Source organism: Varanus komodoensis, unplaced genomic scaffold, assembly GCF_004798865.1.
Source record: "Varanus komodoensis strain SLA01 unplaced genomic scaffold, ASM479886v1 scaffold50, whole genome shotgun sequence".
Lineage (NCBI taxonomy): Eukaryota > Metazoa > Chordata > Lepidosauria > Squamata > Varanidae > Varanus > Varanus komodoensis.
Genome location: NW_025336088.1, coordinates 3,098,900 through 3,124,616, shown reverse-complemented (window position 1 = coordinate 3,124,616; position 25,717 = coordinate 3,098,900). Strand labels below are relative to the sequence as shown.

Here is a 25,717-nt window from a genome sequence, read left to right as displayed (position 1 = left end):
CTAAGGATCATTTAGGCACCAGAGCAAACCTTTCCTGAGAAGCAACACTGCACACTGCAACTTACAACCACATCATCTGTATCTTTCTGCAAGGGCAAACTGTGGATCAGCGTCTCTTCCCTCCTTTTAGTTCCTCTGCCTTGCCCTAGCAACCCATGAACCACTCGCAAACAGAAATCGCAGTAAGCAGCCCCAAAGATAGCCGGCAATGCCGGTTCAGACCACACCCAGGCCTCGGCAGTTCGGCCTTCACATGTCCGTGCCCGTGCACAGCCCAAGTTGCTAGGAAGATGGGTGGAGCAGGGCGGGCAGGGCAGCCCCTGGGGGACTTGGGTGAGTCCCTTTGGCAGGAGAAGGAGGGCAGGATGGGACAGCTAATCCGAGCCTTAGGTCAGGCTTTTGATGCCAAAGCAGGTCCCAGGCATTTGGCCACAACGCAAGCTCTGGAGCAGGCCAGGAGGGAGTTATATAACCCAAAAAAACAAGGCTGCCAGAGCAACCCAACTGGGAAGACTGTGTGATCCGGCACCCTCGGAGCCAGAAGGCCTATATATAGGTTTGCGAGGGCACAGGACAGGGCTGCAGGGATGTGTTCAGTCTCAGGCCCCCCACCGCTTCACTCCTCCCGAACATGGGGATGGCCAGAGGCTGCCCCCTGTGGTGGTGAGAGGGTCATCTCGGAAGGGCATTTGGGGTGATGGTAAAGGAAGCAGCAGAAGGGAAGGACAAGTCAGGTGAGAGGCAAATCCCTCAGACATTCTTCTGTGCAGGCCTTGATAAGACCAGGTGGTTCCTTGTCCCAGGAGGGGCCGTTCCCCAGTGCTGCCATCTGGATTTTCTGACCCAGGTACCGAGATGTCTTCAGCTGATCTTGAGAGGTGCCACCACCGGAATTTGGCCAGAGGGGACTGGCTCCGCAGGAAAAGCTCTCCCAGGGAATCTTCACTGATCCCCTGCTTCCCTTGAACTTCCCCTGGTGTTTTGTCTGAGGAGGTGCTGGCTGGGCTCACTGGAATATGACGCACACGCAGCCACTTAGGAATCCTTGCAAACCTGCTCTCTGTAGGCAGGCCAGGTTCTGACACAGGCAGGCAGACCTGTGTCCATGTTCTACCATTTTCAGCTGGATGTAGCCGGGCTCAAAGGATGAAATGCACCTCCAGAGACTCCAGAATTCCCTGCGGTCTTGCTCTGCCCCTCCCTTGCATGCTCCCTTGGGCTGTGCTTTTGTATGAAGGCACATTAACTGGCTAGGAAATAATTGGACTGCCTCCTAATGCATTGGTATCATCTAACAGTGTTCATTTGATGCACACTTTTCATGCTTTAATTCAGAGGTGGGCAGAAATCTTTTTATTAGAACTCCAGGAACCACCAAGCAGTGCCAGATGCAAAAGACATACACCTGGATTTAAAGAATAGGGTTCCTCTGAGCATATTCTGAGCCTAGGAAATAGTTTTCAGGCCCAGAAGCGAACCAGGCTTCTCGTTCTTTCACCCAAATATCCATTTGTGGGACCCAAAGCAAGCTTTCTTAATTCTAGCAGCATAATTTGGCAGGGGAAAGTCATGTTGGTGTTGCTTTAGTTAAAGCTGTAAGTTCAAAACCCTCGCTGGTCTTCTGAAAATCACTCAGAGATCTGACAGAAGACCCCAGTCTACCTTCTGCATAGCTCATTTTCAGCTTTATGGATGTTTACACACAATAACTGCCACTCAAGGGCTGAATATAGCTTGAGTGTGGGTTGTTACTGAAACATGGGCTATGTTGTCTGAACCCAACTGAGATTCAGTTCACAATCCAGTAGCAAACCACAGTTCTCTCCATAGGTTGTTCATGGTTAACAAGGCATGGCTTTTTAGTGGAGCTAGTTTCAGACATAAGCCACATTTCAACAACCCTCAATCAACCCATACTCTACCCTTGAGGGTGGGTTATCCTGTTGACTGAACCACATCACTGTTAGCATCCTCCCCATTTTGAAGAGGGCTGCTTATATTCCTGCATTTGGAAGGGAATAAGATGCTTTCTTTTTCACTCCTCTGTAAATGGGATTCATCTTTAAAAATAGAACAAGGTCTTGGCCAGGGACTACCCGCCTGCCCGTTTCTAGACAGAGAAGAAAACAGTCCGTGTCTGTTTGGGTGACAGGGCAAGTGGGGAGGCGTGGCGGGTGATGGTTCCCAGTGGGATGGGCTGTAAAAGGATAATGCAGGCAGATTAACGCCCCTCCTCACTACATGCCCAGCCCCGTAGGCAGTAACACCCTGATTTATGTGCTGTTATTTTTACAGTGCACCTCCTCAGTTCCTAACATAACAGCACAAACCCGCCAACGTGACCAAAGGTCAGAGCATCCAACGTGGACAGCGAGCAGGGACACGAGGCCTGTGGATCAAGCCATCATGCCAGTTCTCCTCAGAGCCCCACTCTCAGCCCTCTCTCCCATGTGCAAAGGAGGAGAAAATCTTTAAATAGAGCACCCTTGGCTGGCTGGTGCCCTTGACCCTGTCAGCTGGGGATGGGGCCAGAGAAGCAGAAGCTGAATCGGGTTCGTGGGGATACTGCAGTTCTGTGCCCATCACCTGCCTCTCCTCCGTGGCCAGAAGGATCCGGGGCCAAGCTCTTTGAAGGCACAAAGGGTGGGTGGGTGAGGCCGTGTGCGCGCACTCAGATGAGATTCCCAAGCGTGCACGAGAGATGGAGGGCTTTGGTGGGAATGGCGGCTCAGACCCGGAGGAGGGGGAGTGGAGAGCTGAACCAGCTGTGGCTCAGAGTTCTCACTCTGATCTCGGAAGTGTTGAGACTAGCAAGGCCCCGGCTGCCCAAACTCTCACGGTGAGCCAGCTCTGGATCAGAGCACATCAAAGATGACCACAGAACCACCCCCACCCCCGACTGTGGGATGGAAGCCGGTGGGAACAGGTTGGGGAGGGGTGCTCAGGGTGGGAATTTGACACCCCAGGAGCTGTGGACGCAAGGGCCCGCCGATGCACCCACTGGCTAGACCACTTAGGGGCTCGATGGGAAGAACGTCGGCAGGCCCGCTTCCATAGTGTGCCTCCCTCCAGAGACCAGCCCGAAAGGGTTCATAAGCAAAGCTTTGGGGCGGGGGCAGAGTGAGGGGTCAAGACTCTTCCAAGAATTGCCAAAGTGCCTGTCTCATTTGGGAGGGGACGCCTAGCTCACGGCAGGTGGGGCAAGACACAGTCACACAGAAGCACGTGCATCTACTGTTCAGGACCATTTACACAGGACCCTGTCAGGATTAGCTCTGCCTGAGTGAGGCAAAGGACAAGGGGATGCCTCCTGCCTGCCCAGAGCTCCCCTGTGCTGGCAGTTGATTCGCCCTTGGTGCAGTATCTTCCACTGCCCCCGTGGCCAGCATAGGAGGCAACAGGCAGGTTGTGCAGTCATGAAGCTCATCTGCTCTTTGTCCCTCAGAGGCTGCTGCCTGAGGCAGCTCCCTCCCTCGCCTCCCGAAAGGGCCAGTGCCGGCCCCCTGCACCCTCCATTCCGTGCCTCTGCACACAGCATATTGGCTAAAGAGCAACCACAGGGCTTCCGGTGCAGGGCATGCTGGCAGGGGCTTTCCAAGTCACATATGTATTGAGAAGGATGCAACATTCAAGTGTGGACTTCTACCTTACAACATGGAGGAATATCTCCTAAGCTTCTGTGGCCCCCTTTTGTAGGGATGGTCTCACTGCAGCACGGCAGGGCACTGCTGCTCTCATGTCCTGCCTGGAGGTCTCTCACAGGAAGCACTGTGTGAACACAAAGCTGGATTTGCAAGGTCTTTCATTTGATCCAGCAGGGTTCTTCTTATGGTTCTATGCAAGGGGATCCCTGATTTCAGGTAGGAGCCATCCTTAAATCCCTACATTGGCTTGCTGACCATCCCCAGAAACCATGCAAGTTTCTTAAAAACTTTCCATGCCCCCATTCATTTCTCTCTGATCTTGTATCCTGCCCATGACCTTCACTCATTCAGCTCCCCATTCCCAGCCATCCAAATGATTCCTGTAGCCTGCAACAACCCTGCCCATCTTCCCCTGCTACCCTTCTGCCCAGAATCACCTTCATGCTGCCACCTCCTTGACTTCCTTCAGATCCACCTTTAAAGCTCAGCTTCTCCAGGAAGCCCTTGGGAACCCCCTGAATCCCAGTACCCTCTAGCAGGAGTGGGCAACTTCATTAGGGTGGCGGCCAGATGACTTTCCACCCAGCTCCACAGTGCAAGGCCAAGCTCCAGTGGAATTTGCCCCCCGGCCAGCGTGGCACCCAAGCCCCCGCTTTGCGGCACACTGGCTCCCCCCACTGCGGGGACTCATACAGAGAAGCCGCAACAGCTGGGCCAGTGACTGGAGAAGCGTTCTGACCACCAGCTCCACCAGAGCAACCCTCTCACCTGCACCCCTGCCATTTTCTCTGTTCACAGAGCGGAGATCTCCACAGGAATTCATGCAGGGGAGGAGGCCGGGAGGGAGTCATGAAGCCTCCACCCTCTCACTGTTCCCCTCCCAGGCCCTCCAGCAGGGCCAGAAGTTGACGGCCTCCACCTCTCCTCAGGTAATCACGAGTTGACCGTCCCTGCCCTAGAGAAACTAAGCTAATGCATGCAATAAAGTTAAAATAACTGCACTGTTCCTGCTGTTTGCTCCTACTTCAGTCCCTTCACACTTCCTTTGTTGTTTCCATGTGCCTGTTTTAGACAGTAAGGGAGTGGTCCTGTGCACATTGTGCGTGGGGTGGGCAGAGAGGTCTACATTGTCCAGTAAACTCAAGCCAGCCATGTGGAGATGGACAGGCCTTTTCGTTTAAGCATGCCTAGGATGGCCCCCTGAGCCTCTGCAGGACTTCCAAATCTCTTCTTTGCTCATGCGATGCAAACTTAGGAACAGCAACACCAAATACAGTCTTGAGAAGTAGATTAGAAGAGGGCCTTCTTAGTGGTAGCCCCCGGAACTGTGGAATAATCACCTCACTTTGAGATCCACGGGCACTGCCTTTGTCATCCTTTGGCATCTCTGCTATTCTTTATTGCATTCATGGTTTTGCTGCTAAGTTGTACTGAAATTTCTTCAACTGTATTTAAATTCTGTATTGTGGAAGAGTTTTATGACTTTGTATCATGGCCTTGTTTCAGACACTGCTGGACATTGCCCAGAGAACTTTGGTTACTGGGGGGCATTGAGATGAAATAAATTAAATTAAATGAGGTAATGAGTATGATTGACCCAAGGTCATTTGACTGATTATAATATTGGTGTAACTTACACAGCTGTTGCAAGTAATACCGAATCTATGTGAGGCAGTTTGAAATGTCAAAAAGTCAGTGGTAATAGTAGAAGGAATAGGAATACTTTGGCTTAGAGTTCTGTCAACAAAGCTGCATCTTCAAAAGCTGCCTTTGCTTTCCCTCCCTCTCTCATTTTTGGACAATGGTGCTGTACAAATAAGGGCTTTAATACCACACTGTTGGCCCAGGGGGAATATTGCTGGACTCGCTCTGCCAACAAAGTGAAAAACTGAAGGAGAATTAGCCCCTTCTATTCCCAGCAGGGAGAATCACAGGACACTCTTGATCACAGAAAGCAGGATGCGAACAGGTGGCTTTTATCGAAATTAAATAAATAGTTTCAGAGAATGGCAGACTTTTGCTCAAGGCCATGAAGTAGCAGGACAGGGAAAGTCTTAGCTGGTTAAAAATGAGACCCTGGCCACCGTTTTGGCCCAGCTTTTTGGATCAGGGGAAGGGGGCCATCAGATCAACTTGCCATCTCTTCTGGCTGTGCATGTAAGGGCCCCTTTGTGGAATCAGACCAAAGGCTCCATCCAGTTTTATTTCCAACAGTGGTCCACTGAGTATTTTTAAAATAAACTCTAGTATGCCTAGCAAAGCAGATTAATTTGGAGTTGGCTTGTTTAGCAATTGACTAATGTTTAGTTGAGTTTAAATCATTTTCTTCCTGGTTTGTATACAAGAAGCCAGGAACTGGAAAGACAGAAAAGTGAATCACGATTGACCAGCAGGAGGAGGAAATGGGCACTTGTGCTCAGGGCTGGAGTTGGATTCAGAGGCTTATGCACACAGAACTACACCATGGCTCAGTGCACAGAAAATGAAGCTTTTCAGCACAAATTCCAGTCTGGGAATAACACATTACAACACTGAGCAGGCTAAAGGCGGAAGGGTGGGAAAAGGGCAGAGTGAATGAGCAGGGCCAAGACCAGGGGAGATGTACCCTGGACCAGCCTGGACATTTTCCCATGAAGCATACAAAACACAACCCAATTTAATGCATGTCTACTCAGAAGTAAGCACCATGCAACAGCTTTAAGGCATACAAGGTGTGTCCAGAAAGAAATGAGAATTAAGTCCCTATACTTGGGAAGGGCTCTGTGAAGGGAGGAGCTGCCCAAGGTCACGTGGGGTGGAGTGCTAGGTATACCTGAGAACACTGATCAAGTTGCATTCCAGCTTTGTCAGAGTTGAGACATTCATTTTTGTGACATCCTTTTCAAGTGCCTCATTTTAAGAAAAATGCAAGCAAGTTTGGAACAGCAGTACCCCATAAAATTGTGTGAAATTGGGTAAAAGTGCATCAGAAACTTTGGAAATGGTGAAGAAAGCTTATGGAGAAGCTGCGCTATCATCTGCGCAAATGTACTGATGGTACCAGTTATGATTGGCTCAACTTGAATCTTTCATCACAACACACTTTTTGGCTGAAAAACACATCATGGTGCTTCCCCATCCAGCTACAGCCCCAACGTGACTTCTTGCAACTTTTTCATCTTCCCAAAGATGAAGAATGGTTGTAAGGACACCATTTTGCTAGTGTGGATAATGTCCAAAGAATCCTACACAGCCCTACAATGCCATCCCACTTGAAGACGTCCAGGGATTCTATGAAGAATGGAAAAATTGCTGGGAGCGTTGTGCACACTCACAAGGTGCATACTTTGAAGGAGACAATGTTCAATTGTAAAAATTTTCAATAAAATAATTTTTTAAATATCATTCTCATTATTTTCTGGACACACCTTGTATAAACCATAGTTCCTTACAGGACTTATTTAAGCACTCTGCTCTTCAGATACCTTTAAATATTAAACGATTCTAAAGAACAAGGTTTGTTAAGTTAAAATGCTGTCACATCCTGTCTTTTCTCCCATCATTGACCAGAGATAAGAGTGGTGCTTTCCTGCACAGGACTGGAAGAAACTTACTGGCCACACAGGGAACCTCATGGGCCTGAACCGGCCTGCAGACTGGAGTTTCCCATCCCGGTTTAGCGTCACGAGCAAAGCTGGACATTGTCTTGTGAATATGGCTGCAGTGTCCGTTAAGGCACTATGAGTGATATTTGATGCGTAATTCTCAGGCCTGTTTCATCTGCCATCTGCATATGCTTCGAAAGCAGAGCACAACAGATGACGTGTGCCTTCTGCACGCACACACAGGCAAAACTTCCCTTATGAGAGGTTTGGGATTCTTGTGAGAGTGCAAAACCTCAGACACCTTGACAAGCAAGAAAGAGGTGACCACGGGACAGGCTGCAAGGGGGAGATTTGTTCGCTATGCAGCAGTGCTGTTCAGCTGCCAGTTCCTCTCTGCTATGTGAAGGTGACCACTGAGGGCATGTGCATCTCTGCCAGAAGGGAGAAGCTGAGAAGTTTCCTACGTTTCTTGCCAGGCTCTACAGTCTCTAATCTAGAGGGATGAACTCTAGGGTCCAACCTTAAACAAAGGGCAGGCTGGATCCATCCCTCTCTCTGCTTTTTAAGGGGAGGGACAGAGGAAGAGCAAGGAGGGTGGGGAAAGGAACTTCCTCAGCTGAGCCTTTGTTCTCCAGGATGGGAGGCTGGGTTATTTAGGAATGGAGCCAGAGGGATTAGTGTGGCACAGCAGGGACAGTCATGCCCCCTGCCCTGCGGCCGGTTTGTATAACAGGGACAGTTTGTACACACAGATTCTGGGAGGAAGAAATGATGGCAAGAGAACAGGTGGTCAGGAAGTACAAAAAATGGACAAGCAAAAGGAGGAGGAGGACAGAAAGCTGATCCTTCTTGCACAAGCTGCAGAAAATACATTTCCTAGGCAGGCATAGCTAAAGTGCTGTGTTTATAGATACTGTACATGGGGGAAAAAACAACCCCTCCTTCTCCCTACATCCCTCAAAATGCCAAAAGCTGAATGCCATCAGTTGTCTGTATCATGCAAACTAATTCGCATTTCTCGGCATATTTTGCAGAATGTATTCTGCTTCTCAGAAGGGGGGTACAGGAGAAAGTTGTTGTCCAGTGTATACAAGCCTGTCCCTATCCAGTAAGAATCCTGAACGGCACGCCCCTGACTTTTGAGAATTCATCAAGCATTCGTTTTCAAATCTCTGCACCCCCCTGAGGACTAGAAACTTCCTTTAAGAAGCACAAACAGCAAGGCAGAGTTCTCAGGATTCAGCTTTGAATTGGGGTTCCACATGCTTGTGCTTGCACAGTACAAGCCTGAGAACACCTGGTCCTGCCATTCAGAACAGTGGTAAAGATTAAATGCTGAAAGGGATCCAAAGAGTAAACCAAGAAAATGGAATGCTGAAAAATAAGTATGCTTGCAAGAATCTCCTTTTGCAGAGAGACCATCTTTGACACAAGGGATGTTCATGAAATTAGTTTCAGTTCAGTTTTGACTAGAATTTATCCAGGTTGTACCTCCCAGAACCAAATGTAGACCAAACATAATCTGCCAATTCTGTACATTTTCAAGTTTATAAGGTAATTTGCAGAACAAGAACACATGCTTGAAAAATATATACATTTAATATGAAAGAATTTGTGCTTTTGAAAAATTTGCAAAAAGGTACATAAGTTAATGGGCGAAAAATGCACACATTTCCAAAGTGCACAGAGTTGAGACATACATTTGGGAAATTTTGTGTAAAAAGTGCAACATGTTGTTGCAAAAAGAAAAAAACCAAGCCAACAAACCTTGCAATCTGATGCAGACACAAGTCAGATCACGCTCTAGAGTGGCATTTGAAGGAATCTGACAATCTGATTGCCCATTCCTACTTGTTCTCATGGGAAGCGGTGAGCGTGTGAGCTCTCCCTCGGGGAGGTCCAGGGCAGCCACTGGCTTCTGAGGTTCATCAGACATCTCCCACCTAAATTGTCAGTTTCTCTGTAGCCATAAGGACTAGAAAGTTGCTTTTAAAAGTTTCCACAATCCTGACAGTAGGGAGCTTTGAATGCTAATAGATAAAGCAGGCCAGGCAATAGCCTTGCAAGCATGGGTGTTTGCAGAGGTGAGGGGCTGGAGGGGTGCTGGTTTCTCTGGAAGCATAAATGTTTACACTGACACTTACAGATCCAGCTCATCAACAAGAGGGCTGGAGTAATCTGAGAGGGTTAAGGGCAGTTGCCAGGTTCAGACACTCTGCACTTTTCTGGCAGCTCAGAGAAATGCTGTTTGTCCTGACCTAATGATACTGCTTCTGTCAATGTTATAACATTCGGAAACCCTAGACCAGGGGTCCCTGATGTCACACGCAATGGGCACCCAATTTTAATGCTTTCATGAAAAAACATCTCATTTTGCAACACGCACTCACACACGCACATGGATTTGTGTGAAATGCATGCAACTTTTTGCAAGAATATGCAGACTTCAACAAAACCAGACCAAATATGTTAAATAAGTATCCACCTGAATGTGGCACTTGTATGCCAACTGTTCCAATACTGGAGCTGTTGTGAGGTTGTGGTGCACTGCATTATACAAGGTGAGCATTTATGCTTCCATTGTTGCAATATCAATCTTTTATCTGTCAAAAGGGTGCAGAGAATCCATTTACACTGATTATTTGTTAAATAATTCAACAGAACATCTACATCAGTGAATATTAGAAACTGTTCCAGTAGAAAACATAGAACTGTAATAACCTCCCACGCAAAGCAGCAACTTTCAGCATATACAAAACATGTTTGAAAGAAGTGTGAGCTGTATTGCACTGCCTGCAATTAGCTGCATTAGGCAGTCGCTTATTAAAGAGAGAGTGTGGTGCCCAATAAACACAAGAAAGAAGTTTTTGCTCAATAAAATGCAACCTAAGATCCATAGATGTGAGAGGGACATTCCAAAGTGGTGAGCCACCAATTGGGCATTTTGTGGCCAAATTTACAAAACTGCAAATTTCCCAAATTGCCCTGAGGGCTCGTGGGTGCAAAAGTCTATCTGTTTACCTGGAAACGCTTGCAACCATTTCAAAAAGAGAGCCAGGGCGACTTCTTTTATATTGCTATTTCTTTTATATTGCTAATTTTATATTGTTATTTTTGTATTTTATTGTATTTTATTTTGTGTAGTGAGCCGCCTCGAGGCTTCGGCAAGGGGTGGCATAGAAATGTTTTAATTAATAAATAAATAAATAAATAAAAATAAGCTCCAGACACATACTGAAGATACTACTTAATGAGACAAGGTGCAAGTAATGTCCAATGTTTCTACCTTGAGAAAGCAGAAAATAGATCCAGACAGGGACAGGGGATGCAAACATCTGGACTGAAAATACTGATACAGCTACCAATATGGTACAAGTTGAACAGCAGGAAAAATGGAGATAAGAAGGTATGTATCAAAAGCAAATCCTCTGTCTGGTGTGCTCAAATTAAAGCTGTTTACAGTGCTGGAGTCCTACAGAATGCAAGGGCTTCAGGTGTGGCAGTCAAGGTTCAAGTTCATTTGGCCAAGCATGTTTTTTAAATATTCTCCTTCGCCAGCCAGTAGCACAAGGTACAAAACACTTTCATTGCCAGTTTCTAGCAAGACCAAGACACTGCAAACCCCCCAAAAAACAATCACATGAAGAGGCTTTTAACTTCCTTTCTGTCATGAACAGGAAAAAAGGCATCAATAAAGAACTATGTAAGAAAATGAACGGAAGCTGTACTCTGTTCTATCAACCATTGTTTATTGAGGGCCACAAGCCTTACTCTTTGGGGTACCACAGGTAACATAGAAGACTTTTACTGTTTTGAGCAGAAGATGATTTTTTTAAAATATAAATGGAAACTGGAATGCAGAATGAGTTAATAAATTGGTGTGGCTAAGTTTTGAGGGAAGCTCTTATTGCCAAGGAAAATGCTTCCATGAGATTCTCAGTTTTCACAAAAGATATTTGTGGCACAGAACAATTATCTAGGTGTCAGATTTGTGGAAGAAAGTGGTAGGATGCATCTGTACACGAGGAATGCTTTGGGAGTGGGCATGACTAATACAATGTTATCTGCTAGTTCTGATTTTGGATTCAATCTCAATCAGGACAAGAGCACAATGGTTGCTAAACCATGGCAGGAGAAGAAAGTAGGGTTCATGCATAGAACAGGCAATTCACCCTCCGGTATCATTTTCCACTTTTTATCTCATAGATATAATCTCAGTGTAAGTGATCTGAATAATGCAAGCATTGAAAGGCGGCATTTAATATCGACACGTATGGATGAAACATGGTAAACTCAAAAATGCAAGAGAAACCATGTAGAAAATTAAACCAGCATTGACTCACAACACATGTAACTAGCAGGATCGAGCAATACCAAAACAAGAAGCCTTTTGTACCGGGTCTTGTGTACATCACAGATGTCAACTTTTACTGCTTGTCTTGTGATCCTAAGCAAATATTCTTCAGTGCAACCCTGTGAACTTTGTGTAATGGCAAGGAAAGTACATGTATAAGACTCTCTGCGAATGCTGGAACAACACAGAGAAGAAGGTGAGGAGACCTTAGTACCATCGTAGACAAGTTCAAGAAACTGGCAGATGATGTGGATATAGAAGGTAAGGCTGTCCTGGGCAAACCATGCAACAGAAAAACTGTCTGTATCTTCCCAACCTATCCTCCAAAGTGTTCTACCAGAGATCCAGTTATACTTCCTCCATGAATTCATATTAGCACCACTACTACTACGTAGCCAAGGCTTTCCGGGCAGTTCACAACATTTCAGTCACTTATCCAGATTGCAGCCAGGCCCAACCCCGCTTAGCTTCCAAGATTAGGCAGGATCAGGCATTCAGGCTATTACCTCAGTGAGGACTTGTTTCAGCGATGAACAGCAACCTGCTCACAGTTTGTTGAAACAACATCCATCTCTGATGGATGAGAGTGAAGAATACTATGCCTATCTTGGTTCCATTCAGGAACTTAGCAAATTGAGAGCTTTGGAGGTGAATTGGTATGAGTTGTGCTTGACATATGCAACATGGCCTTGACTGACCTCCTGGACTGCACCACACTGATGGCCATTCTGGTAGCACTTTCTTGCCCAGTTGCAACCCAGTAGTAGCATGGCTGAATGACCCTTTAGCACTTTATACAGGATGATGAGGTGACTACATTGGACAGTGAGTGAAGATCTGGCTTGTATCTGCTGAGTGTTCATAGAGAAAAGTCTCAGCACTATCCCCATGAGAAATCTGCAGAAGTTATTGGCCATTCTGGCCAATCGCCCTTAAGACTCATGATTTTGCTGAAAGAATGATCCAGTTTGTATTAAATTGTCTTTTTCATTATGAATAAAAAGTCTGACTGATGTTAGACCTTATATCTGGTATTTACCATAGTCAAGGCCAATTCTGCAAAATGGACAAATTATTGCTACAGAAAGTCCCCACAAACGAATGAGTTCTATTCCGAGAGAGTGTTCGTTAAGTCCAATTTGTCCATAAGTCCAACAAAGTTAGCCTAGGTACCCAACTAACACAATCGGCTATATAGTACTGGACTGTAATAGGTTTATAATGACACTGGAGGACTTCCACTGACATTCTGGAACTTCTGGGAAGTTATTCCATTGACATTCTGGAACTTCTGGGAAGTTATTCCATTGACATTCTGGGACTTCTGGAAGTTATACTTCTGGGTATGTGTCAGTGCAGAAGTGCACCTGTGTGGTTCATCTGATGGGTTCTTTCTCATATGGTGTTACCATTAGGTTGGTTCAACCTGTGTTATGCTTTGCTGGACTCGCCTTTCTCAATTATTACAGTAACGTACACAAAAGCATGCTCCCATCATTGAAAGTTTGCAACTTGAAGGTTCGTATGTAGGGGACTTCCTGTATATGATTTTTTGCTGTGCCCTACTTATAGTTATAAATTAATGGACAAATGCAGCAGTTGGTTAAAAGTCCATTCTGAACTGGATAATCCCATACAGTGCAGGCAATCGCTGGTCTGTACAGTCTGTCATGGTTTCTCATTGCTTCTCTTCTACACCATCTAATAGTGGATGTGATTTAGTCATATAAAGGCTACAAATAGTTGAGTCAACAACCTGTAGTTACATGTCATAGCCTCTGCTCCCCAGGCTGGGTCTGGTTGAAATCTGGATGGGTGACTTAATGTTGTGAAACACCCAGAGAGCTTTGGGTATGAGTGGTATAGAAATGCAAATCATAATCAGAGATGTGATGTTTACAGAGGCCGGGGATTCAAAGCACTAAACAAAGTTAGACCTTGCTGGGCAAGTGCATCCATGTCCGTGTCTGGTTTCCAGCTCTAGGCGGAAGTCACAATGCCCGTCTCCTATACGCAGCATTGCTGGGGGCTCACCATGTATCTCGTGACAGGTGACAACAGAAGCAGTCTCTTGGGGACTTGGATATTTCCTTAGCCTCAAGCCCTGCCATGTGCAGAAAAGAAATACACAAATAATGAAGACCTGAAAAATAGCCTACCGGTTCACCATACCCCATGCTTGTGGGACAAATCATAAAATTAAGTGTCAGTCCAAAGGCACCAAGGGGCAGCACAGAAACCCTGAATTTCAGGTCATAGTGAACATTTTTGATCCTGGTTTTGCTCCTAAATGTTCACCAACTCCTGTTTTATCAACTGAGGTGAGAAGAGAGCCTGTAGATTTAGCAGAGTGAGAAATTATGCTGTTTCTAGTACACATGATGTCATTTTTAAAAAAAGGTATAATAACAAAAGATAAATGGGTACACAGGAAAGTACAGGTGGAGGAGGTGATTTTTCTGGGTCAAGTAGGGTTTTCAACAGGACCATATGAAAGTAGTGAAGCCATAACCCAGATGTGGCTTCTAGTCTATCTGTGCTCTGCATACACAACTGTTTTGTTCTTCTGCTCAAGAGCTGTGTTGGTCTTATTCCACAGTGCCTTCCTCAGCTTCTCCATCCTCCTCTGTCTCTTCCACATCTAACTCATCCTCCTTGGCTTCTTCCTCAGCTTTGCTGCTCAGTTTGACTAAGACTGGACCTGGAATGGTAGGTCCTCCATCACTGGAAGATGTGACGGCCTCTTCTTCCTCCGCAGGGTAAAAGTGACGAGCAGCTGCAAGGAAGTCATCTCCTACATCTAGGAGAAGAAGCCTGTCCTGGGATTGGGACATGTGGGAGGAAGGGGAGGTGACAAAACATAGTGATAATGCAGCTGGCCTAAGAAACCAATGGAAGAAACTCTGAATGGGCTGGCTTCCTCACAGATGTAAATACTACACTTGATTGCATGCAACATCTGACCTATGCAAACACAGTGGAGGAAAGGGTCGCCACTGTGGCCCGAGATGTCCCAACTTTGTAAAAGCACAAAGCACCCATTTCAACAACTGTCAGTACCCCACTTTTACAACACTAAGCAACCGCCTACCTTCAAATTCCCAGAAGATCAAAATACTTCAGGGAATGCTTCATAACTTGGGAAGTTCCCAAATCCATGAGTATTGCTGGAGTGTGAAATTAACCCCATTGATGCAAGCGGTTGGTAATTAAGTAGTAAAATTCATGTTATTGAGATAATCCGATTCTACAAGCTTTCAAGTGATGGAAAAAGAACAAAATGTCTCTTAGCTTAAAAAATTACCTAGTTCACAGGTGTTTCTGGGCCACGAGACACCAGTCAGTGCTAGCAGGAGCACTGATTAATCATAAAAAAGATGTGCATCATGCAAAGAAAGGACACCAGCTGGCAGAAGATGTGCCTTATGTACAGATGCAAATTTAGACATAATGACTCTAATTTAAATAAAAATGCAAAACTTCTAATGCACCACTGCAGTGAAGATCCATGTGCTTGCTAATTCTGAGGACAAGACCACTGCTGTTCCTTCTTATGGTTCTATACCTTTAAAGTGGACTTGGACTGGACAGCCCTTCAGATAAAGGGAGCCGGTGTGCTGTAGTGGTTAAGAGAGCAGGACCCAGTCAATCTAGTTCTTGTTCCCACTCAACCATAGAATCAGGTGGGTGACTTTGGGCCAGTCTAAGACTCTCAGCTCAACCTGCCTTGCAGGGTTGTTGTTGTGGGGATAAGACTGAAAGCAACAGGAAGGGGAGAATGATGGAAGCCGCACTGAGTTCTTTTTTTAAAAAAGCAGGATATAACTCTAATAAATAAATTAAATAAATAAAAGACGGCTACTATACAGGAAGCCACCTAGCCCTACCCAGACCAGCTTTAATGAGGCAGTGATTGCTGGCACACTTTGCAGACACGGGAGGGAAAAGAACAAAGCATTTTTCCTCCTCCTGGGGCTTTCCCTGAGGAATCAAAAGGAGCCCAGGAGTCTCGGAGAGGGAAGATTGGCTAAGTGAGCAGGCTCCACATTTTTGTCACCCTAAACTAAAGAGGGAAACAAGGGAGAACATTTCAGCAGGAAATTGGATTACTTTGGTGTGAAGGATCCTGGCAACACACCACCCCCTTGCAAAGGCGAGGTAGGCTTATCACCACTTAACTAAAAGGTCAACATAGGAAAGAATTTAGTGTGGTTTTAAGACTCCTCGTTTACAAGCAGAGCCTTCCCAAGGGAGGCTCACAAGCAGGTCTAAAAAATAGGGACACGCCAGTGATTGCTGGAGGTGGAAAGGAAATCGCTGATCCTTTGCTGTGTGATGGAGATCTTAGTGAATAAGTGTTGCCAAACTCAGAGGCTTTTCGGTGCTGTCTTTTAAATTTATTTGGCTACCTCTGCTTGCATCATCAGACCTCTTATCAGTGCTACATTTCTAGCGAGGCACCGGGCAGTGGGATATGCCAGCCGCCGATAGCGGAGCTGTCAGTACTTGTGGCGGCAGCCAGGCCAAATGTTAACTCGTACCCCTCCACACCCAAAAGCCGGTGCTCTTAGAGCGACTTGTTCATGTAAGACCCCCACCACTCAATTCCCCCTCCCTTGTGCAGTTTCTTCTCCCTCGTCTCCACCTCCACACACCTCCTAGCAGAGGCCCATCTATAATTTGGAGCCAAGCTCAGGGGCTTCCAAAATTAAGATCTGCTCTTAAGTGGCCTAGGGCTGGCTTAGGACTAATTTTGACAGCTATTTCTATGGCAGTGGTGAGATGCCAAAACCAGTCTTGTTAAGGCTGCGCAATGAGTTTCCCAAGAGTTGTCCACATCGCAAGGCATTCGAAAAGATTCAAACTATCTTCCAGCCAAGAAACACGCCATTCAGGCATTCCCAGGGCCGGCCGGCCAGCACATTAAAGCAGTCAACACACAAGAAATGGTTGTGTGCCACCCTCAAGCTCTGATTTACACATGGTACCTGGAAGAGTCCAGCTGCTTTCACAAGGAAGGGACACCCTGCTTATATATCAAGCAGGCAACCCCCCACCCCGCAAGTTTTCTTTCCTACTCACAAGGACAAAGAGATATCTCTCCGGTGGGCCACCACAGTGACGGCCAAAAATAGTTGTCTGCTCAGCTAGGGCATCGAGGAGTGTACGAGCCTCTGCAGGGTTGCGAAGGGATTCATATGAAGTGCTCGAGGTGACTGTGAGGAGCTCTTCAGCTTCTGCTTTGAACCCTGTATGGGGAAGAGATCCGTTTTTCTCATGCCCATCAACACTGACAGTTCTGTAAATGCGCTTCCATCGTGTTACTCACAGCATTTATATGCCTCCCAATAACCAGAGTTTCTGAACTGCTTCCAATACAAAACATTAAAATGCAGTTCAAAACAGGAATGGGAAATGAGACACCAGGTGGCATCTCTGGGGAGAACTTCCTCCAATGTCCTGAGTAGCCACATGCTGTGCCTCCCCTGATGGGTATAACCAGAGAAAGGTAAAGGAAAGATCTTTCAGATTCCAGGTAGACATGAGAGGATACAATGCTTTACCTAATGTGGCCCCAAGCCATCTAGGGCCTTAAAAGTAACCCAAAAACAACAAGCCCAAAACTTGAAGTAGATCAAAAGCCAGTGCAGATGGAGATGCACTGGTGTCACATACTGGGATCTGCTAATCCCAGTTAACAATCTTGCCCACTTATTTTGAACCAGCTGAAGTTTCCAAACCATTGACAGCTGGCATGCTTAGCATTGCCATTAGTGAAATGAGGAGCTCATCAAAGCATGAATAACTGGTAAGATAATGCCAGTGGAGGCAAGGATCCTGGATGTCATTGGCCTAGAAGCTGAGAAGCTTGTTCTGAGCTTGCCCTTCCACATATACCTACCCTTTTCACCACTCTTTTAGGCAAGCAAAGTTAACTTCATAGAAAATTCCTCATGGAACATGGTGGTCCCATGAGCAATTTGGTTCTTGAACACTTCAATTTTTGTTTAATTCAGAAGTTGCAGAAATGCTTAAAATATACCTCTACCTGCTCCAGACTGACCTTCTTCTTCAGTCACAATCATTGTAGAGTCAAGCAATTCATTGGTAACTACATTAGTTTTCAGGGTGTCACTCTGTAGCTGCTTACAGAGCAGCTCAGCCAGTCGCTGCAAAGAAAGCAGCTTTGCAGTTGTCCTCAATTCTTTCTTAATGTATCTTACTTGAGCATCAGAAATAGTTTTTTAACATTCTACTTTTTAAAGATTTTAAAAGCATCTGCAGAACAGAAAAGTCCAAGGTTGCATTCATCAAAACTGTTAAGGAACCACATGAACCTTTCAGTCAATATTCTAGTTTAGATTCTCTTCCCATATCTTTCCTCGAAGCTAAATATTAGAAGCAACAGCTATTACTATACTGTCTGCTTAGTCCGATAATTTTGAAAATCCCTGAAAATATTAATAAATAAATTCAAGAGAGCCAGTGTGGTGTAGTGGTTAAGAGCATGGGACTGGGACTCAGACGATCTGGGTTCTAGTCCCTGCTCAGCCATGGAGCCAACTGGGTGACTTTGGGCCAGTCGCAGACTCTCAGCCCAACCTATCTCACAGGGTTGTTGTTGTAGGGATAAGATGGAGGAGGAGATGTAAGCTGCCTTGAGCCCTTTGTAGGAAAAAGGTAGGATATAAATTGAAAAATAAATTAAAATAAAAAAAATTGCTCCACATTGGAAATACCCCTTCTGCAATCCAAAGGCATCATACCTAAGATGTCAAGCACTTGCTTCCAATGGTCCTTCATCTTGCGGCGAATCTGCCGATGGGCAATTATGTCAAAGCTCAAACGTCGGTAGTCCTTTGTCATGATAAGGAAGACAATGATTAGCAAAATTCTCATCATTACAATGGGCAAGGAGTTCAGGGCCCCCCAGTAAAGTGTCATGTGCATTGCAACCTATTTGGGTTCCTCGTACCGAAGGCACCCATTCAGATTGTGGCTACATTGCACAGTTTTACCTGTCACCACAGAGCAAACACATATCTGTTTTACTATTATTTGTTTATTCCATCTGCAGGTGTTAAATGGATCACCCAAAGGCAAGCGTTAGATTTTGCTTATCCCTCCAAACCCATCTCTGCCCCTGCTTATTGTATCCGGTGGAACTCAGTGGAAGCCAGTAAAACTGATCCAAGAACATCTTTGTACTTCCAGCCCAGTTTCTAATTCTTGACCATGCAAGAATACAATGGAACCTGCATCAACACCAGCAGTTCAGCAATGACACCTTAACTTTATCAGATGCCACAATGGATGCACCTAGAGATAGTTTTAGAAGAATTTAACAAAGGTTGACTCGTGAATTTAAACCTTGCCATTGCTATTAGCTCAAGGAACCACCAACGTTTTTGCTTGTAAACATCCTTCAACTGCAGGAAAAAGGATGTTTCTTCCTGTGAGTTTCTATTCCCCTGAGTCCCATGGAGCATATCCTTCACCTAGGAAAATATTAGAGTAGTAGAAACTTTGGGGGAACCGTGAAACACTGCAGAGGCAGCTGCTGCTGTAAGACAATAGGCTGTTTGTCTCTGCAGGCTGCTTGCCTCTGCTTTTGTATTTGTCGGCTACCATGACATTATTTGCTTAGACTCCTCATCCTTTAAGCCAACCTTTCTCAATGTCTCATAGGACTCACAAGAGGGGTTCAGGCAGAGGTCAGTGTCACAGTGGCCCAGTGCCTCTGGCTTAATTGCCTGGTGCCACCGCCATGCCTGGCACACTCCACAGACAGGCACAATGAGAGAAGAAATTGGTCTTTTCAAGCTGGCATTGGCACCATAGTTGGTATCAGCTACAGAGCCGGACTGGTGGAGCAGCCAGGGATGACCTCTGGTGTGGCAGAGGCCAAGCACGTGTAGCCAACAGGGCACATTAGTCCAGATTGGGCAAACTGGCTCATGGAGAGCAAGGATGCTTTCATTACCATTTGTCCAGTGCCTACCGACCATATCCTGATTGTGGCTCAAGCCAACAGTAGCGCATCCAGGCAGTACGTGTCAGTGCAGCGCCCATTCCAACCCCAAATCAGTGACCACGATCCGTATTTAGATGCTCATTGGGCCTATGGGTATGAAGTTTCTGGCTCCAGGAGCAGTAGCCTGAGAACAAGGAGTCCAGAGATCCTCTCTGACTGGGAGAGTTGGGGCGGGGACCAGCACTACTGCTGCAATCTCATTCTCTGGTGTAGATATAACTGGTATAGAATCTTGCACAGGATCCGCTGCAGGAATTTGTTTGAGCAAATTAAGCATTGATGGAGGAGCTGGTATCATTGATGGCTTGATGGACAGTACAATTGGTACTCTGAGGACCAATTTGATGGTATCTTGGAGACAAGCAATTATACTGTCAGATCTGTAGCCGGCTTGACTGCAGCCTTCTTTGATTTATTTTCCTTCAGGCCCGGAGAATACTTTTTCAGTAGCTCTTTGCTACTATGAGTTTTCCTTTTCATCTAGATATGGGTATATTGTACCAGCCCAAATCCAGGGCCTGACGGGAGTAAGGAATGAGTCCTGAAATTCCCAAAGGCTGAGATAAATGGAGAAAGGCCTCTGATGTCCCCAAAGGGGTGTCCTTTGCCATATATGCTATACCACTTTTATCTGCTGATTGCTCCACTGCTTCAAGGACTTTCCTTCACAGAACAAACTATAGCCCGTCAGAGCAATTACTTCTTCTCTGTTCGTCAAGACTTGACAATGATCACAGACTGCCACTGTATGGCACTCTTCTGCCCTTCTTCCAGGTGGAAAGAACACAAGAAGAAGGCAGTTTAGGCTGCCGTGAGCACACTTCCAAAATGAGGCCTTCAGGACCATCTACCTGTAGGCCATTGTGGAGTTCATGAACACAAAGGAAAGAAAGAAAACAAAAACAGTATCAGGAAGACAAAACAAGAGGACAGAGGACAAAGTAGAAGAAAGAGCACCTCAACAATTGCAGCATGAACAGCGAACAATGTGAGAAGATTCCTGTGAGGTTGCCACAATTGTGGTACAGAGAATGCAGGGAATACCCAGGAACCCTTGGGGACATGTGCACTGGGGTGGCAGAGGAAGGGTCCCACCAAAAATTCCTCAGTGGCATAAGTTTCCCAGATGGGGCTCCCGGTAGGCTCAGAGCCCGTTTGCATGATTCACAAGGACCACAAAGAAGAAGAAAAGGGTTCCCCTTCCCAGCATGCAGTGCGAGTCTCCTTGTTATCTTTGATCACAGATAGGAGATGCCATGAATATTCTGCTCCCTTGCCTCTTCCCAGCCCCTGGGAGCCTCCAGGGCAGGAAGTGGAGGAGCCCACGGTAGCTGCCCAACTGGGAGTTGGGAGCTCCTTGTCCCTGCACCAGAATCACCTTGGCGCTGGTGTGCCGGATCTTGTGACAAGAGCAGGACAGGTGCCTGGAAGACCTTCTAGACAGTTTGTCATTAACACTTTCCGCACCACAAAATCTTGGGTTAGGAAATATGGAGATCAGCGTTACTACCTGAGCATTGTCCTTTGCTGCAGACAGGTCCAAACTGAAGGATTACTTATTGGAAGCTGCAAAGCTGAGCTTCAGTTCCAAAGGCTAGGTCAGCTCCTTCGCTGCAGCCTCCCACAGGCTGTTCTGTGCAGGATAAGAGTGAAGCTTATCCCACAAGCGCCGTCTGTGCTTCCCCATGCTGAGAGCATTGAGGGAGTCCCACCCTGCTCATTTATGCCTTTGCCACAGAGGAAGCCTCTTGGGACCAAAGCGTGTCTCCCCCGAGTGTCACTACAGAATTATTTCAGCACCAGCCTTACAGCTGCAGCTTCCAGTCCTACTGGAGGAGAGGAGAAAAGGAGTGAGTGTGTGGAGGGGCAGGGAAGAGGCTCCAAAGGAAAAAAACAGGATGATGTGCTTGTTTACTCCAGGCAGATCCAGCTGGTGAAAACCTTTTCATTTTCCCAGCATTTGAACAATGAACTTCTTAGTCTTCATTTTAATATGACATTTTATTCTGTACTGCTGCTGTACCTCTATATTGATTTGGTTGCAACTGGCATGGTGTTATTGTCTTATTGTTTCATTGTCTCATATGCATTTTCTCCTTTTGTTTATGTTTTTAACTTTTAACTTCGTTAGCTGCCCAGAGAAGTTTCTACTGGGTGGTATAGAAATGAAATAAATAAATAGAGCTGTCCTCTGCAGAGGCAATTTAAGGGAGAAGGTGCCATCCCAAGGTAACGGGATCTTTAGGGGAACTCAGGAGAAACAGCACACCAGCTGAATCCAATGCAAAATATACAACCAACTGTATCAGCTGGTATGTGAGAGGACTGCCTACAATTAACTTTTCCTCCACAAAACGGTGCTCTGTGTGCACAGAACCTCACCTCGGATCCCCGGCGCACTTTCGACCTCTTCTGCAGCAGCATGTAGAGCTCACGATCGTCGTCCCGCTCCATGTGGGTGCTGTCCACAGGCTCGTTCCACAGGTTGGCTGCTTCTGATCTCCGGCGCTTCTGCAGCTTGTTGAAGCACTGGAGCACTTCACTGCAGCACAAAGACAGAAGCATATTGCAGCATTGCAGCAGCTGCTCTCCAGACTGGGCCTGCAGGTACCCAAGCCAGGTTCTTGCGAAATGGCAGCCATGTGCCTAGGGCCAGGCTGCACCACCTGGAATTGCAAGTGGGAGCTCACAGGAGTGAATGTGCCTCCATACAAAAACATTCTCCACTCAGAGACAATTGGCATGTTAAGGAGATGAGTTCTAGCCCAGCCTTCTGCCAGACATGCTCATTGCCCCGTGCACAAAACATTTTTGTCTAGAGGAGAACATCACCAAGTCATTCCCTCACCTGCCAGGTAAAGCATTCCAGCCAAGGCACGGGTTCACTTCCTTAGCAGTTCAGGACACTGTAGACTGAGGTGGGACTAGGGCCTGGCTTTGAACCCTGCTCTATGCACATCCTTAGTTATGCAGCACATGCAGCTGTGTCACTTGCTCTTCTTGTGTGCTGTCAAGTCACCTCTGACTTATGGTGACCCTCTCCATGAGTGCCCTTCAAATGTCCTGTCCTTGACAGCCCCACTCAGTTCTGTAAACCCAAGGCTGGGGCTGCCTTTAGAGAATCAATCTGGCTCATAGCTGGTCTTCCTTTTCTTCTTCTGCCTTCAGCTTTCCCTAGCACGATTGTCTTCTCTAGGGACCCTTGCCTCCTCATGAAGTGCCCAAAGTATGACAGCTTCAGTCTCATAGAATCATAGAGTTGGAAGGGGCCAGAAGGCTATCAGGTCTGACCTCCTGCTCGGTGCAGGACTCCAAGTTAAACCATCTCTCTCCAATAGGCGTCCATCTGAGAGAGAAGGACAGTGTTCCAGTTTTACTGGGTGTTCTTTTATTTATACCTGGCAAGTATTTTCAGAAGCTTAAAGAGGGACTCTACTTTGCTATGAATCAGCATGCATCTTTTGATTTAAAATTATTGGAATTTACTTCCGTGGTTTTCCCTTATTTCGCTAGGCTTGTCTGTTGGCTTTTACTAGATTTTGTTCTTTTCCTTGTTCAGTTTTGGAGTCTTCCTGTTGGGACCTTCCCCAGATGAATTGCATCAGGTTCTTGATATACCAACACAGATAACTTGCCTCCTAGAGTTATGGCAGATGGGAAGGCATTGTGCATACTTTGTCAATTGCAGTTTGTCTTCAGTTCAAATACTAATTTGCCTCTGTGGGGAAATTCAGACTTTAAAGATTGGCAGGAAAAAGTTGGTTTGGCAGACTTGGACAGATAGCCTGATTTTTACCTTGGATCAGCTTACTGGCCCTGAAAACTTTCTGCCATTCTCTACTTTGCTTGGTGTACCTGCATGACAATATATGTGTTTAACTTTCGTTAACCGCCTGGATGGTCTCAGCTATTGGGTAGTATAAAAATCAAATAAATAAATAATATGCCACTGAAACATTTGTTAGAATCTAGGACTGTGGCTGAACAGTGACACAGGCCTATAATTGATATGCATAAATATCTGTCATTGGTGAAGAAATATGGTACTCCAGGTCTCAGCCAAGAATGGAATAATGAATTGGAGCATGCCAGTGAAGTGCTTCATTGTCATATCTTTCAGAAAAGGCACTGGATCTTACATTACATGTAATTCAGCAAAAATTGATGTTTTGAGTATACTGGCTACCACAGTGTTTATTCAATGTGGACTTAATTAAATCAGCCAATTGCTGGAAGTGTAATTCTGCTAATGCATCACTTAACCAGTATGTTTTAGCAATATCCAATGTTCGCTTCCTTTTGCAAGGAGATGATAATTCAGATAAGTTTGTGAGAGAAATTACTACATTGCATTTGCATCCAGTCTTTTTTTCCTTACATGAGGAATCCAAGGCAGCTTACATAGCTCCTTTTTATCCTAACAATTACCCTGAAGGTGGGTTGGGCTGAGAGTAAGTGACTGACTCCAAGTCATTCAACTGAGCTTTATAGCTGAGCAGGAATCAGAACTGGATCTCCTGGGCCCTCAATACAACGTTCCAACCACCATGCCACCTTGGCTCTCAGTAATAACGTTTGTTCTTCCTAATTACTTACCTGTCTCTTGGAATATAATGCAAAGTTAATGAAATGAAAAATAAATTAAATTACAATTAAAGTTACTTGTACTTCTGGGCACCAACATTTAAGAAAGATGCAGAAAAACTGGAAAGGGTCCAGAGGAGGGCAACAAAAATGATCCAGCGTTTGGAAAGACTGACCTGTAAGGAGAGACTGAGGGAACTGAGCATGTTCATCCTTGAGAAGAGAAGAATGAGGGGGGACATGACACCCCTCTATAAGTACCTCAAAGGCGGTCACAAAGAAGGACAAGATCTCTTCTCACTCATCCCAGGGTGCAGGACACAGAATAATCTACTCAAGTTGTGACAACCCAGATTCAGGCTAGATATCAGGAAAAGCTTCCTCATTGTGAGAGCCATACAACAATGAAACCAGCTGCTTGGAGAGGTCATGGGTTCGCCCACATGAAAGACATTAAAAAAGAAACCAGACAGTCGTTTGAGTGGGATGGTGTAAACTGGTGTCCTGTATGAGCAGGGGGTTGGATCTGATGGCCTTCTTGGTCCCTTCCAACTTTGCTATTCTATTATTCTATGAAAGTGGATTTTCTGCACCATTTTGACATCTAAAAGACCATATTATAACACTGGAAGGATTAAACAGCCCCCTGTGATAACACGGTAGATGGAGGAGTTAATGAAACACTCAACTTTTGAATGGATAACTTTAGGTATGATTTATGAATGAGTAAATACAGCACTATTTGGGCTGTCTTAGTTGAAGTTTATCTATAATTATCCTTAACAATAGGACATCTTCCTACTTACAAAATAGGGATATAAGTATTTTGTGTTTGGTTATCAACTTTAATAACAATCCCACAGAATTTAAAGTCCATATGGGAGGAAGCAGAGGGGCTCACCCTTTTCCCTGGGGCCTTCCACAGGGCCAGGCTGAAGACAGCAGGGCGGGGCTGGGAGCCCAGGTGGGGAGAGCACTTTGCTGGGAAGCAGCGGCCAGGGGATACGAATGCGTGCGCAGCTGTACGGCATCGCGGACCAGGGCAGGGGCCACTGGGCTGGGTGGAATGGTGTGCGAGGAGGGATGACAAAGAGGCGGCAGGAGCAGGAAAGGAGAAGGAGAGAGAGACGGCGAAAGACGGCAAGCGAGCAGAGAGCAGAGAAACACACGTGCGCTTGAGGAAGAGCTGCAGTGGCGGCCGCCGGCAGGGAGGCCAGGACGAACTGCAAGCAGAGACTGGGCAGCGGTACGGCCGGACGGCACAGCTCATTGCCATACCGACAAGGGGGAAGGGAGCCGGAGCGGGCAAGGGCAAGGTGCTGCGGGAAGCGTGTGGTGGAAACTGTAAGCACAGGATAAAGACCTGGTGAGTGCATCGGCTTTCTTGTGTTGGTCTGCATGGAGAAGCCGGGAAGGCGAGGCTTTGGCCCGCAGTCCCCTCCCGAAGCGGTCACAGTGGTGAAGATGCCGGGGACAGGGTGGCAGGGAGGTGCACAGGCTGTCTCTCCCCCCCCCC

General features: G+C 46.2%; 1 protein-coding gene across 2 annotated transcripts in view; it reads right to left on the bottom strand.

Annotated features, from left to right (window-relative positions):
• Window positions 1-10,347: 10,347 nt before the first annotated feature.
• The window catches only part of LOC123031801 (melanoregulin-like), a 20,757-nt gene continuing 5,387 nt past the window's right edge, over window positions 10,348-25,717 (bottom strand). The window contains exons 2-5 of one of the 2 annotated variants that reach the window (XM_044447126.1): window positions 22,000-22,159; window positions 18,350-18,440; window positions 16,665-16,831; window positions 10,348-14,401 (exon numbers count right to left, since the gene is read on the bottom strand). In XM_044447126.1, coding sequence (XP_044303061.1) covers window positions 14,171-14,401; window positions 16,665-16,831; window positions 18,350-18,440; window positions 22,000-22,159 — 649 coding nt within the window. In that variant the 3' untranslated portion in view covers window positions 10,348-14,170. The remainder of the gene's footprint in view (window positions 14,402-16,664; window positions 16,832-18,349; window positions 18,441-21,999; window positions 22,160-25,717) is intronic. The other variant, XM_044447127.1, reaches the window with a different exon arrangement.